Source organism: Epargyreus clarus, unplaced genomic scaffold (assembly GCF_041222505.1).
Source record: "Epargyreus clarus isolate Ecla_fem2 unplaced genomic scaffold, WU_Ecla_fem_2.2 ptg000024l, whole genome shotgun sequence".
Lineage (NCBI taxonomy): Eukaryota > Metazoa > Arthropoda > Insecta > Lepidoptera > Hesperiidae > Epargyreus > Epargyreus clarus.
Genome location: NW_027332231.1, coordinates 9,571,240 through 9,587,673, shown reverse-complemented (window position 1 = coordinate 9,587,673; position 16,434 = coordinate 9,571,240). Strand labels below are relative to the sequence as shown.

General features: G+C 34.0%; 2 protein-coding genes across 2 annotated transcripts; one reads left to right on the top strand and one right to left on the bottom strand.

Moving 5' to 3' along the window:
- Positions 1-3,936: 3,936 nt before the first annotated feature.
- LOC140752392 (dynein light chain Tctex-type 5) lies at positions 3,937-5,384 on the bottom strand. Its single transcript, XM_073086665.1, has 3 exons — positions 5,197-5,384; positions 4,786-4,979; positions 3,937-4,146 (listed from the first exon to the last, which is right to left on the bottom strand). The coding sequence occupies exons 1-3, from the start codon at positions 5,278-5,280 to the stop codon at positions 3,981-3,983; spliced, it is 444 nt and encodes a 147-aa protein (XP_072942766.1). The 5' UTR covers positions 5,281-5,384; the 3' UTR covers positions 3,937-3,980.
- Positions 5,385-6,044: 660 nt separating this feature from the next.
- LOC140752467 (fanconi-associated nuclease 1) lies at positions 6,045-15,828 on the top strand. Its single transcript, XM_073086787.1, has 13 exons — positions 6,045-7,017; positions 7,467-7,748; positions 8,403-8,607; positions 10,520-10,750; positions 11,188-11,310; positions 11,769-12,003; positions 12,464-12,669; positions 13,215-13,333; positions 13,587-13,696; positions 14,131-14,272; positions 14,641-14,807; positions 15,112-15,316; positions 15,576-15,828. Exons 1-12 carry the CDS (start codon positions 6,507-6,509, stop codon positions 15,256-15,258), a joined length of 2,478 nt encoding a protein of 825 aa, XP_072942888.1. The 5' UTR covers positions 6,045-6,506; the 3' UTR covers positions 15,259-15,316; positions 15,576-15,828.
- The last annotated feature ends 606 nt before the right edge of the window (positions 15,829-16,434 follow it).

Sequence of the window (16,434 nt, the reverse complement as noted above, 5' to 3'; positions counted from 1 at the left end):
TGTAGATGTCATAAATTATAAAATATTATCGGTAATAATCTCGATTACTTTATTGAACAGCGAAATCAGCAATGAATTTATTTTAACGGAATATTATTTTATTTTTTAAATCTGGCCTAAGTTAACATGTTTCCGAACTTGCGAGTCTTATAGTTTAATGTTAAGACTTTATTTTAAGATGAGATATTTTAGTCTGCAGTTATTTTAAATGGCTATTGTATATCTAAGGTGCAGAGATGCTTAATCTTTATGTATGTTAAGCTTTAATATTTTATTAGTAAATGTTTAAAATTTGGCCCAGAGACCCACACCCGCCCCCGGGCCCTCGTCACTCGTCACTCTCACTTCGCCGCACTCTCATTCTCAACGATTATCGAATGGAAACCATACGTGTGATATTTTGTACTAGGTATGCTAGATGTTTGCGGTATTCAATATGCTGCCATAAAACATGACATTATTTTTATTTGAGCGTAGATTGCAATTGAGTATTTTATATTTATATTTTTTATACTTAGAAGTTTGTAAATTATTTTCTAGTTAAGGTAAAGTCCACTATGGAATTTATTTGAGAAATTATACCTACCTGCAATCATTGTGTGGAATAAACGAACCTCTCCTGACATGATTTGCTACTAACATAATTTTCGGAGGTTTTCTATTGTTACGAGCTTATAAAGTGAAATTGCGAAGTATTTTTGTGGCTTAGGTACTGTAAATTTGTGGAAAATTCATCTTAATCAATGGCACCTTTGGTATAAGTCATATTTTTGTAAACCAAATGACTACGACGAGATCTCTTTACTATGAAGTTTTTTTAACTTATCTTTATACACAAATATCACATATCTAAACATACACTTTCACACAATGTATATTAGGATAATATTTTGATACCAATATTCACTGCTTTTCTTTTTGATATGTCTAGCATATTATATTAAAATTATCCCTGACTTTCGTATGGTTGTTAGTAAAGTTTACCGCCATAATGTATTATGTGGTCGTAGGTATATGTACCCAGTACTAAAATGTTTATCTATATTAACATATCAAGCGGATATAAAATTTACCTTTGAGAGGCTGAAAGTAGTCCGGTATCGCCGGAATAAAATGAGGCAACAAAGTTCCCAGCATTCTGCTCAAATACTGAACCTGCCATAGCGTTGACGCAACGTATGTTCGGAAAATCTGTGCTTCGATACACAAACTTAGATTTTTTTATAAAACTTTACAGTTTTTGAACGTTTTTGCACGAGCATAGTTTGCGTTAGCGCGTTTAGCGTCCGATCGAGGTTTGGTTCATGATAAGTTCGCCGGAGGCTTGTGCAAACTATCGAAAACCGGAAGTAAAAGTCGTGAGTTTGTGAGCACCGAAAAGGCGAAAAATCAGTGTGCATTCCACATGAAGTAAATCCTACATAGCTTTTATATGAAGTGTTGAGCGAGCCGCCGCGGCGCCGCGAGACCGCTTTGTTCGTCGTACGGTGGCTTGGTGCTAGTGTATGTACGCGGATAACTCGCTTCAGTGCAGTGTCTCGGACCAATATCTTTAAAGCTACTTAGTCTCCTTATCAGTAATCTTTGTCGCTTTATGTGTCAAATATGTGCGAATTTCTTATAATGTAAACATATTATTAAATCTTGTGTATATCGACCTGTATAATGGTTTAGATTTATCTGAATTTTCTCTTCTATAAGGATATCGATGAAATTCAATAGTAATCGTACGCTGGAGTGACCGCGCCGTTAGTGATTGTGTCCAAATTGTTGTAGGTTAGTATCGAAATGATGCCAATATTTATTACGTATGAGATTGCTCGGGAGATGGTGGACGTGCGCCGTCGCTCCAGCTCCACAGGCTGGGTCGTTATTGTATTACACATTTATTTTTATAAGGGCGGGCCAGTGTGATATCTATACTATGAAATGGATAAATAAATATGTATGATCTGTAAAAATGCTTATCCAATGTTGTTTTATTTCAATATACCTCCCATTATAACCAGAGATAATTAGTCGTGAAGATGACTTGTAAACCTTCTTCTATTTAAATTTATACAAATACATAAAACATAAGTCTATAATTTCAAAATAATTGCAATCGTCCAAATATTCGTACTTATTTTACCTGCTGTACTAGTTAATCTATTACTGCAGAGACACTGAACTATTATTTCAAATTAAAAATATTTACCTATTTATCCTAATATTACACAACCTATGTGGCGGAGTGGTAATAACACTGATCTGACATGCAAAGGGTGTCGGGGACGATTCCCGACCAGAAAGATATCTGAAAGATTGAGATTCCTATTGTGACTACGATGACACTTACACGACAATTTCCGGACTATAACATCAGTTCTAACTTCGAAGTACCTACTACATCACTACGATTTTTATTACAATTTGGAATTCATGTTTAAGAGTGATTTTTTGAGACGTGGTCTTTCACTGTGAGCCTCATACGAAGACTCAAAGTCGCTCAGCGAGCTATGGAGAGAGCTATGCTCGGTATTTCCCTACGCGACAAAATCCGTAACAAGGAAATCCGTAGGAGAACGAAAGTTACCGACATAGCTCTTAAAATAAGCAAGCTGAAGTGGCAATGGGCTGGCCACATAGTTCGTAGGACGGATAACCGATGGGGTAGGAAGGTCCTCGAATGGAGACCACGTCTCGGGAAAAGGAGTACAGGACGCCCCCCGACCAGGTGGACTGATGACCTGAAGCGGACGGCGGGTAACCGCTGGATCCAGATCGCTCAAGACCGGTCGGAGTGGCGTAGATTAGGGGAGGCCTATGTCCAGCAGTGGACTATTACAGGCTGATGGATGGATGGAGTGATTCTTTCGCAAATATAAAAAAATATACGATGATGAGAATTAACATCAGCGAAAATTAACTACAAAATAGTTACGTAAAAGAAAAGATGTAGGTTCTGATAATACCATATACCTTTCTTATCAAACTACATCTATTTTAACCTAATGACAGCAGGAAAGGATTTACTCGCTAATAGCTGTTGTGCTGTGTATTTAGTAGGTATCGACGCATCTGTGGCCAAATCAGGACTTCAATCTTATCTTTTTTACAATATAGAAGTAGCAGACCCCACATACATAAGACAACAAACACAAACACAAACAAAGTAAGGTAAATAAAATCTTGTAAAAATTAAAGCATTCATAGATATCTTTAAAATTGTAAAGTAGGTACTGCGCGTCTCCGCTCGACTTGTCTTTAGTTTTGTCACGTTAAGTCGAAGGTGGTAGAACCCTTTGTGGCTCGAGTCCAGCGGCTTCACCGCCACACCCATTTCTGCCTCATAACAGCAGTGTCAAGCGCTGCTGTGTTCTGCTATGAAGGCTAGCGACGCATCTGTGGCCGACCTCAGGTAGGAATATCTTGTGCAAGTAGTCCAGTGATGGTAAGTAGTTATTGCCGCGCATGGACATCTGTTATTAAAACCAGATTAGATTAGATTCCTACCAGAGATCGGTTTAAGGTTCGCCGCCACCCCTAAGAACTAAGTTGGTATGTCTCCTTTACCACAGTCTTCAATCCATAAAATATAGCAGCGCCTAACATTACCGTTATTAGGCAGAAATAATTATTAGTTATTAGGCGCTGGTGCCCCCGGAATGGAACCGCAGATCGCTGTCTGTAGTCGGATGTGGCGATCTACCATCAAGTGTATGCTCGTTTATATGCTTCGTAATAAATTAGTTCTGCGTGGGTTTTAATAAACTTAAAATGAAAATTGAATATATACAAATTACACGTTGAATATATACAAAAGCTTTTATACATAAACTATACGAATCGCATGATTAGGTACAATAACTTTATTACATGTAATAAATTGCTAGATTGTGGTATTATACTCGAGTACTTGCTGTAATTCCACTGCGAGTTCATAATAAAACTCGGTTTCAGCGTGTAGACTTTATTGATTTATTTTAACGCGAGCAAAACTAGTCTAAGTAGACCCCATAGACAACCACGTTAGCATATATGTGGCAGTTCTCGAAATTGTGGCTGGCGAAGCCGTCGCGTTCGTGGTCCCAGAGGAACGAATGAAACATGTGTACGCTTTGTTGTCTCCTCTGTCCGATAGTAACGGCTACTATTATTCTGTATCTGAAAAACAAAGTATTAGGCACTTAAACGTTTTACTTAGTTTCAGAAGGCATTACGTATCTGTGCTTAAAATGTACCTAATCGTATTTATTGAAGTATTTTGAAGTAATTTCAGATAGTATGAAATTAATCTTTACATGAAATGTTTGTATCTTTGTGTTCTTTAAGTTACTTTCATTATAAATATTAGCATGCTGTGTTAAGCCTACAATAAACGTATATTTTCCAGAGTTCATATTCATAATGAAATCAGCATCCAGACAGACGCCCTATATAAAGCTTGTCACCAAAGGGTCTGTCTATCGATGTTATAAGACTTTTATAAGAGAGTACCGATTGAAAGAAAAATATTATATTAATATCTTCATGATTCAATAATAACACTTAATTAAAGTATATCTAAATTGACTCACAAAGTAGACACCTAGCATCATTTTATTTTAAAATATTTGATTCTTTTGATTCGGAAACTATTCCCATCTCCACTAGCATCTTCTTCTAAAGCAACAGCAGTAGACGCAGGAGAGAGCTGACACCCCAGCCAGTATGGGTAATATGTACATCATATTAATAAAACGGCACAGAACAGTCTACATGTCTATCATCATACACGATTAGTATTATCAGATGACGTTTTACCTATCGTAATTTTCTTCTTTTATAGCCGTCCGAATATTTTCAGTCAGGGACAAACATAGATCCGGGATAAGTTTTTCACTGTACTCTACTTCCTGCAGCTCGGAGTCCACAAGACGCTTCAAGATTTTTTCCACATCCTCCACATTAAAACGTTTTCTTGGATTGAGCTGAAATGTTGGTTGATACGTCCGCACCTGCTTTGATAAAGGTTTTGGTTCCAACATTGTTGTTAGATCAATAAAGCAAAAAGTGAAAAACACTTACCCTCACACCACAACCAAGAAATTATCTATTAATTATCACTAATAGTAGGTATATTATCATCTATATCTAGAAAATATACTAGAAAAACTTCAGATGGAAGCTGTTTAAGAAAATTAGGAACTTTTTAAAATGCGAACACTAACATACCATTTTCTGTTTACTACTTAGCCGTCGACTAGGAATAAGCCCAACGATTGTTCGTAATGATATCTTTCTAAGTTCCTTTGACATTCTTTCGTCTTTATTGAGACTACCTAAACATTTATTCGTTAAAATCTTGAGTAGCAACTAACTCGATACCGAAGAGCTTGCCTACTAGATTTATAACAGCTATATAATTAAATTTAGGCAAGTACCTAATATTACCTAATAGTACCTGTTCAAATCTGTCTTGCGACATCATGCGACAAAGTAGGTAAATTCTCGAATATTGTAATACAGTACAAATTAGTATCTGCTCGATTTTCAATGCCATGGTAATCTTCTCTATGTATTACGATATATTTCGCGATTATTTTCGTATTTGAACATTTATTGGTGTTGAATTATGAGAGCACCACTTGTAAGGAGTTATCTGTTATTTGTCAAATATATAAAATATAGTACAAGAAAATAACGACTTCAAAGTAAATATAATCGTTATATCGTATATCTATACTACCTAAATAGGCAGTATTTGGAATGGCATATTTCCGTGGACTCACTTTGACTTTCTTCTTTTTTTGGTCTGAGTTTGCGGTGCCAAACTGTAGGTCCGGTTTGATAATGTGGACTGCTGTTCACAAAGGTTGTAATCAATTGAAATAATCGAATTCTTTATGTTTAAGGTTTATTTTATTTTAATAATTTTCTTTTATTTTAATAATTTATATGTGTGACAAATTTGGTTAAATACTTGGAATCCAATGTAGGAAAAAAATGGTTAAATGTGAACTGTCAAGAGTGTTAAGTATCAGCTGTCATCAGTCATTGTCATTTGTCAATTTGTCATTCCTACATCAGATTTCAGAGGTTTCATTCAAGTTTCTATATTTTTTTAGTATTTATTTTTCAACTCTGTTGATATGAGTAAAACAAATTTGTGAAAGTAGCTTTGAGTGAACAGGTGGGAGAGTTAAATCAGCTTAACCACAGACCTGTACATACAGGTCAAAGGAGTTAATCTTTATTCTTTGTGTACAAAAGTTTACATTGATAAGAGTAAACTGTGATAGTAGATGAGAATAACTAAAAATAACTATTGATAACTATTGTGAGTGTAAGACGATAGTAAAGAATTGTTATGAAATTAAATTACAGTAATTTGGATTTGTTCTTTTGATTAGTGAATATAAAGTATTGCAGATCAGAAGTGATAGACAGGTTTAGTGTTCACAAATTGGTAATAAAAACACCAATTGTACAATTTTTCAATTACACTACTAGTCACACTAAGGGCCTACAATTTCTAAATTACAATGAGCGGATCCTTGTCAGATTATTTCAAAACATCGAAAAAGATGCAAGATACTAAGAAAAGAAAGTTGTCATTGATAAAACCGAAAACTCCACCAAAAGGCTCAAAATCAAGTCCTGAGTCAACTCAAGAAAATGTCATAAATTTATCAAGTGATGACGAAGAGAGTAGTTCTCCAAATAAAAAACCTAATGGCAGTAGTAGCACACAGAGTAACAAAACCCCGGATCAAGTTCAGGACATAGATGATTGTAATTCAACCGCTTCCACAATTATATATACACCTGGCACTCCAAGGAAATCTCACACACCAGTCAGTAAAAGTTCAAGCAGTGCTTCTCAGAGTGGTTCTAAAACCCCAGGGTCACGGGACAAATTCTATTCACCTGTGAAACAAAAGAACCTTAAACTGAGGTCTACTAAAGTGAAGAAAAATCTGTGTAATATGCTGGATGGAAAGAAGGATGAGGATCAGGTGTTTCTGGAAGCTTCTGCTGGGATGGATGATAAGAGTGAGTTGCTTTAGATAACTATTGTGGTTATCCACATTTATTAACTAATTTATTTATTGACAATATGAATAAATACATCCATGTTGTAAAATTTGAGAAACAGTATGTTGTTCTGAATTTATTTATTTTGGGAAAATCTTTACTTAAAGCTTTTTTTTAAGACAAAAAAGCTATCTAACATTATTACACAATTATTTGGTCATTATTATTAATACTTGCTGACCTGGCAAATGTTGTGTTGTAAAATAAGTGTATAAATAAAAAAAATTTAAGGGTGAACAACCCTAATCACTTAGGGGTATGAAAAATAGATAGTAGCCGATTCTCAGATCTACTGAATATGCATATAAAACTTGGTGAAAATTGGTGAAGCCGTTTCGGAGGAGTATGGTAACTAACATTGTGACACGAGAATTTTATATATAAGATTTCATTGATTTTATTTTCAGCTGTCTTCCTATTAAAAATAATCAGTAAATATCTAAATGACTCTGAACTCCGACCATTGTTGATACCAAAGTCAGAGGAACTCTTGTCCAAATGCATGGTTGCAAGGAAACCTGGCACGCGTTTGATTTGTAGGCTGTATTGGCGTAAAGAAGGCTGGTACAGGGTGGATGCTGTAAAACAAATAAGCACTGAGAAAAAATATGAAATTGACGACCAATCAATTCAAGATATGATTAATAACTTGATTGAAAATGGGCTCATCGAAAGTGCTAATTGCCAAGGTAACTGTTTAGTTTTAGTATAAGTTATTGCTAAGTCAACTATTTTACAATGCAAATTTTATGTAATCAATATCATCATCATCAACCCATTGCTGTCCCACTGCTGGGCATGGGACTCCTCTCAGAATGAGAAGGATTAGGCCATAGACCACTAAGCTGGCCAAGTGTGAATTGATAGACTTCACATATGTTTGAAAACCTCTGTTTTTTAAGATTTCTGAGGTATGCAGATTTCCTCACAATATTTCCTTCATTGTTTAGCTATTATTATTCATGATAAACAAATGATAACTGATTTCTTATATAAACTTTAAAATTAGATGTGTTTGCCTAGGATTTCAACCTCGGACCCTTAAATCAAGAGGCCGAGTTTCTTAACCACTATGCTATCACTGCTTTTTATTTTATGTAAACAAACTGCTAAATGTAAACATGGACATTAGATATCAACATAGTATTGGAATTCTATTTAACATTTATCATAAAAGCATTGTTACTTCTGAAAAGATAAAATACCTCGCTAAGTGGCCTACTTTATCACATTTTAAGTCTAATCACTGCTGTACTTGCAACTATAGAATAGAATAACTGTTTTAAAATTTGTTACAGGGTAAGATTTCTGACAATGTCTTTAAATTATTATTTCTGGTACAGGTTCACAATGTGAGATGAAGCTTGAGGAGTGTCTCGATGTGCTCAAAGTTAATGAGTTGAAAGAAGTATGCAAAGATTTTAAAGTGAAGGTAAATAATAAGAAGGATGCCATGGAACGATTGAAATCATACAGTCTCCAGAAATCAAATATTAGCACCTATTTTATAGGAAGCAAAACTGATAACGCCAGTCGAGTTTTTAAAAGGTATGTTTTTAATACGCTTTTATTAGCTTCAGACGTATGTATGTTGGTATGTTAGTATGTAACGGAATCTTTGAACATGATTTTAACCCCCTTCAAGACGTCGGATTAACTCGAAATTTGGCATACTTATTAAGGACCGATGACAATTCAATATTTTAAACATTCTGACCCGTTATCCTTACTAGGATAATCAGGATCAGCGATTTTTGTATTCCTGAGACCCGGAAGGTCTGCGTTAAGACCAATAAAGGAATCTACCAGGCGCGCCGATCACCTAACCTAACCTGACCTGACCTGACCTGACCTGACCTGACCTGACCTGACCTGACCTGGCCTGACCTGACCTGACCTCAACTTCGACGCGTCCGTTGTTAATAGCATCATGAAGCGGTGTGTCATCATCCTTATTCATTCAGCACTTCAACATCTGCACCTTCCTTTAACAAGATTTCCACTATTTCATTGTTCCCATTTCTTGCTGCCAAATGTAAAGGCATATATGATTTCAGCTCATCGTCATAGTCACAACTTATATTATTAACTCGAGCTGTAAAATTAATTAAACTACTAACAGTTTTAAAATCTCTGCAGGCAGCAGCAACACAAAGAGAAGAAATTCTAGAATTATTTTTGATATTAACATCATCATGCTGTAATATTAAATCGATGATTGGACGACGTCCTTTTGAAATGGCTAGATGTAAAGCAGTTGACCGTTTTTCTCTTGAGTATTGCCATCAGCGCCTGTTTTTAAAAGATGCTCTATCATCCTTTTTCCGTGATTACTTTTATCCAAGATAGAGGACCTGGGATATGGTATAAATTATGAAAGAAAGCAGTTAGCATTGGCAATTCGGATGTCATTCAACAACTCCTCTGGGATTTTCATGTTAACAATAAAAATAAACACCAATATGACCCAATATTCATTTTTGCACTGCTAAGCAAAGGTGCTGATTCAAAAGATAAACTTGATAATACGCTACGTAATAATCGTTAAAATAATCGCTAAAATAATCACTAAAAAATGAAAAATAAATAATAGTTAAAAAAAAACTAAAAAATACGCTTTTATAAAAAAATCGACCAAAAAATGAAAAATAAATAATAGTTAAAAAAAACTAAAAAAATACACTTTTTATAGAAAATCCAACTAAAAAATAGAAAATATTTTTTTTTTAAATTTGAATTAAGAATAATGTAAATTAGAAAAAAAAATTATTGTAAAAAAAGCGTGGGTTGGTAAGGTTGTACGTGTTGTGTACGTGTACGGGTTGTATGTGTAAAGCCCCAATTATATATAATAAGCTATTTGCAACGATCCATGCCACTATTGAAATATAATTATTTAAGCGGTAACTATATAATTTTTTAATTGATAGTTGTTATTACTCATTAATGACTTTTTAAGTGACAAATCTATATAATATAAATTGTTATCCAATTTTAATTGCTTTTCCATTTAATTAAAATTAGTAATAATTATTATTATATTTCTATTATTTAATAAATATTTTTAAATGTTTCATCTTTGCTACTTATATTTTATTGCACAATTATTGTATGCCCACCTATGGCGGCAATATGTTGTACTCAAAATATTATGTTTGTACCCATGTTCCACAATAAATTTGATTTGATTTTGATTTGAACAGAGGACTAATGCTAATTTATCACACATGCTTCTGTGCTTGAAAGTGCTAATAGCCGTTCTTGTGAATGGCTACTAAACCATTCCTCCCTCAATTTACTTATATATAGTGATACAGTAATGAAGAGGTGTTCTGACTACCTGATAGTTTGGCAAGGGAGCCATGCCCAGCAGTGAAACATTAAAAAGGTTTCAACTCAATCACACCACCTTTATTTTGTTTTGTTGTTTGATTTTATCCATCACTTGTTATATTTTCAGCGTCTGCGCAAAGGCTGGCCCGTGTTACAGGCTGACTGAAGCTATGCGGAAAACTCTAGACGAGCTATATCTACTGATGTACCTGGGTATAGACTATAATATAATAAGGACTAAAAAGCTGGAATTGACACTTATTTATGACAAAATAAAAAGGGAATGCTATCCTGTGGACAAAGACATGCCCATTGATAATGCAAGCATTGTTTTCAAGACAAGAGATGAATTTGAAAGGTGTGGTACCTCTATTTGATTTTATTGGTCTTACTAGATTTGTATGGTGAGAAGAAAATGGTGAGAAGTTTATTTGCTACTGGGGTGTAGAAGTTATAATTTATACCATGGATGGTGCTCAAACATACTGTGGTTCATTCAAACAATATATTCTTGCTATCTAATATTCTATTAGGATCTATTAAATGTTTTAGATGTTAAAATGAATTAACTTATTATTTGTGATATCTTAACTTATTTAATAGCATAATACAGAGTACAAAACATAACTATTTCGTCTTAAAAATATAGATTTGAAGATTGCAGAACCTCCTTCTTAGGAAAGGCAAGTAAACGATTGACAATACACTTCTTAACCACATTCCCAATACACAAGTTTCTGTATATGCCTGATATTTGAACAAGCCTAATAGAACTATTTCTATAACTTGTTGCAGATATGTACAAGCCAGTAATATTTATGAAGATTTCCTTGAAACAACAAAATTGGAAGACAAGTGTCGTATTGTAGAAAATGTATACAATTTGTATAAGGGCATCGATCAAACGACAATGTTGAGGTAAAACCTTGATATTATGCAATATACTACGTAGTCATTAGGTATTTAGGAGATCGCTACTTAGCGATAAGACCGCCTATTGCATACTGTTTCACCTGTTGTGTATATTGCGTATTGTAAAATTTCAACTGTAAGTGTGCAATAAAGAGTATTTTATCTTATCTTAACTTATCTTATTTAATCAAAAAGTTCCGTTAATTAAAATTGCCATGATAATTGAATACAATGGGAACACAGCAACACTTAACAGTACTGTTATTAGGCAGAAATATGTGTCGGTGGTCCCTCCAGAGTTGAACAAAGGGTTATACCACCTTCATAATTACAGTTTAAAATGTTCTGTTTTTTTTGATAATATTGTACAAAATAGAAATACACATAATATTCACATAATAAATAATATACATTAAGCTATTTTTAAGTAGATTTGCAATGAAGCACTAAAATGTTGTCTATAGTTACAGGTCATTAGCACCATGGCTACAAAGATTTACGCCACCGAATTTGTATGTGAAAATATTGGAAAGCGGTATACAGGAACTGAAAAAGTCTAAAACTAAAGAGCGTATCGGGCTCGCGCGGAGTATCCTGTCCGATCTGATCGCACAGAACACGTTCAGGCAACACAGGAAAGCGGAGTGGTACGCCGAAAAGGCTCTCATACTCGACAAGTTTATGTTGAACCCTGATGAGGTATTTATTCTGTTAAAAATGCATACTTCGTAAATTTATAAGATTATTGTTTAGGCCGATTTATTGAGATGAGAATGTATTATTAGTTTAAGTAAAATATAACAAGATAATGGGTGCCCATTATACCTGTCATTATAATTATATGGTTACTATTTTTTATATACATATTCTGTGATTAACTTAAATTATGAACAAGAACAAAGGAAACTTGGCGAATGAAAACATTGTGACACCACATGCTTGCTTTATTGTTCTTCATAGAATCCTCATAAATATGTAAAGTTTGTCAAACTGCACTTGGCCAGCATGATTGATTGGGGCCTAAACCTCGTAATTCTAAGGGGAGACCTTTGTTCGACCATGGGATCAAAATACTATTATTTGCACAACAAATTTTAAAGTACGGAACGGACGAGTGATGAGTTCTACATAATATTAAATTACTCCTGTTATATTCCAGGCAGCTCAAGTATTGTTGGAGGGCTTCAAAACATCAATGTCAGAGGAAGCTAAGGACTGCATGCGGCCACGAGCTAACAAACTGGCGTGCCGTCTGACCAACTGCATCAGCTCTGATCTCCAAGACGAGCTCTTACAGTACGCAACTAAGGACACCATCTTGGAGAAGAATCTGAAAGCCCATCACGTTTTCAAAGTGCCTCTAGAGTAAGTTTGTTTTTTTTAAATAATTGTTAGCATAGTTGATATTCATAATTCCTTTTTTTATATGCAAGAAACTGTATATGACTTCTACTTTTATAATAATACTAGCTGACTTGGCATACATTGTGTTGCGATATAAATAAAAAAATGTTAAGGGTGAACAACCCTTATCGCTTAGGGATATGAAAAATAGATAGTAGCCGATTCTCAGACCTACTGAATACATTTGGTGAAAATCGGTAAAGCCGTTTCGGACGAGTACGGTAACTAACATTGTGACACGAGAATTTTATATATAAGATAAACTTTGATAATGTGATTCAAGCACCTGTGGCGCCATCTTTTGAAAAGTTATCGTTTGCCGAGGTTATTAAAGCGTTTAAACTCACCTTATGAAAGGAACTCGTACAAAATTGAAAAGGTCTTAGTACAAACTGAAACCTTCAGCTATTTTTTTCTCTTGCTAATATCAGAAAGTAAAACATTTTCAATGTAATTTGTATAATATAAAGAAATTAATGTTATATTTATTTTATTGTTTTATCTAGATCGTATAACAACAGAGGAAAAATCAAGTTTGAAACTCGTACGGCGGAGGGACGGGTGGTGCAGGAAGCGGAGGAGTTCTGTATCAGCTATTACATGGCTGAACAGGGATACACACACGGTAATAATATATAACATAAAAATAGTTTCAACAATTATAGTACAACTGAGAATCCAATCGAAAACTCTTTCAAAAGTAATAGGATTGTGTTAGTAGTAACACGATCTTAGTTGTATTATAACTGATAGCCATTTGTTTCAAATTAGTTGACGCTCGGAGGAAGCTGACTTTTTGAAGTTATGTGTGAATTAGAAATCAATCACATATCACTTACAGAAATGGGATGATGAACATGATGATATGTACCCTGCAGGTTGGCACTGGGAGGGTAAGATAGTGACGACGCTGTTCTTCTTGCTTTTCTGGGACATCATATACGCGAGTCTGCGGGGGGTCCGCGGAGTATACCTCACGCACTATCAAGTAAGGATACTGTTATTTTTATTTAGTTTTTGATGATTTGTACCAACAAATGGATGTTGATTGTTCAACTAGGTTAAAGTTTTTTCATATGATATTTAATTATCACATTGCTAAAATTAACTGTTTTTATAATGTTTATTTAATTGTGCTGTCAAGAACATTTGCTATTGTAAACCATTATGTAGTGCATGCATCTTTCTTTATACCATAATGTAACTTTAACCTCCACAATGTTGAGTTTTATAATACTGTCTGCACCGTACCTACATAAGTTGTAATTTGTATTTTTCATGTTAAATAAATTGTATTTAAATGAAAAATAAATAACAACCATTTTTGCTATTTTTTTTCTGTTTTGTAGAGGTTTATTTTAGATATTATTTAATATTAATATCAATATTAATATTTCATGAGTGAAATATTTTTTCGACTAGGTTTATCCGCTGGACATGTTCCTGGATAGCTTCTACACCAATAGGAAGGTACTTATCGAGGAACGGCTGAAAGAGATAGAGCAATCGTCCACCGAGGATATTGTTCAGCGGGTTTGTGACACGTGGGAGAGTCGGCCGGAGAGTAAGATTAAATACAATGATTTAAATAGAATGATTTAAAATAATATTAAACTCATTGGGAGTACTTTTAATATACTTACGATATTGTAAAAAGTAACAATTAGAAGTTTATTTATTTAGAGCTATTTAACATGCTATACAATATTATAAATACTAATATTATCAAAATGTTTTTTTCTGCTTTTTGTCTATCGGGTACTTATGCATAAAATTTTAATTTGAAATAGGTTGTTAATTATCAGTTTTAACGCGATGGCATTTTAATTTGTATTTTAACTAAAGGCTCAAAAAATCAATAAATTTAATCTAAATTTCGTTGTCTGCCAAATACGTACGCACGCCAATATTTATCGCGTGATTCGCCGCCAGCGGAGCTGTCGGGCATATCGCGCGACGTCGGGCTGGAGAGCGTGTGCGCGGTGTGTCGCGCGCTGGGCGGCGCGCGCGCGGCGGCGCTGTGCGCGCGGCTGGCGGCGGACTGCCACGCGCGCAGCGGCTTCCCCGACCTCACGCTATACAACGCGCACACTGACGAGGTGGGTGTGATTACTATTACGCCGTTTGTCCACTGTCACCGAGCCGATACCGATAATTAATGACTTATGACTTAAATTGTTATTTATACATTATTATAGTAAACATTGTTATGTATATTTTTAACATTTTAATTCCACTAATTCTGTTTTAAATTTATTGTAATATAGGGGTTCAAATAAACATATTATATACATACCTATACTATAATAATAATCTTGTTAGCATCTACAACAAACGATCGTTAAGTAATTGAATTTTATTTCGTAAAAATTGTTTACGTAAAAGTAATTTAAATGTTTCCAGATAAAATTCGTGGAAGTGAAAACAGACTCGGACAAGCCTTCAATGAAGCAGATACAGTGGATGCACTATTTGCAAGAGAACGGTATTAATACTGAGTTCTGTTATGTTGGAGTTAACACGAAGAGATGTAAAGCTAGAAATAGTTAGCAGTTCTGACGTAGTACTCATATCATCTCATACTGTATTATAGCAGTTGTGTACACAGGTAAGATGGACGGATGATCATTATTATTATCATATTTTAAATCATTCGTTGTGTTTGTACTTTATAAAGTTTAATATGGTTATTGTTTAGTCTTGTAATATTTTAAATACATTTGTTACCATTAGTGGCATCGAATATAACGAATCTCGAAATATCGAATATAAACTTTATCAATTTTGGATATTTTAATAAAAGTTGTAAGCTAATGCCCACAGAAAATACAGGTCTGTGCTAATAACGGATTTGTAATTGGTTACAGGTATATCTTATTTGAGATACAGCCGTCCATACGCTATGGCAATAACTTAACATGAAGTTTTATGTGTTATTTAGAATATAAGTAAGTCGAACTATTAGGTATATAGATCAGGGAAAAGCAGTAACGGTCACCGTTGAAGAAATTTCTTTAAGAACCCGATGTAAAGATGGTGGAATGATTTATTGCATAATATTATGGCAGTTAGTAAAGATAGCTATTTTTATAATTTTCGTAATAAAAAGCCTTTACATAACATTGTCGCGTTCCGATCCGGTAGTAGTTTAAGAAAATATTGTAACTGACAATTTGTAAGTGCCGCCGTTGGCCTATACAAAAATAAATATATTTCATTTCATTTCATTTCATTGTGTAAATTAAAAAAATGTTTGATATTTAAGATTCATTTAAAATTCTATGGTGAATCTCATAAGGTTCTAGATCTCATGTTATTTGGAATTTAAATTTTATAGCCAAAAATTGGAAATGTGATACGGAAAATTTTGTTGTTTTTTAATTATTTAATTCTTGTAAAAACCTATATGTAAACTTAGTGAAGAATAAAAGTAAGTTTACATAAAGCATGACAAAGTATATAAATGCGTTTTCAGTTTGCATGTGTAAAATAAGTACATTTCTTTCACTTTTATAAAGTAATAACAGATCTATAAATTATTATGTGGATTTATCTATAATAGACTAAAGTTTTACTGAAGGGATAATTCCTTTACAATGTTACATACATACATCTCTGAATATAAACGTGATAAATAGAAGCATAAATATATTATCTTACAGACGTCAGTATAATATCTTTGAATAGAAGATAATCTATAAAACGTGATTCTTTTACACTTTTCAA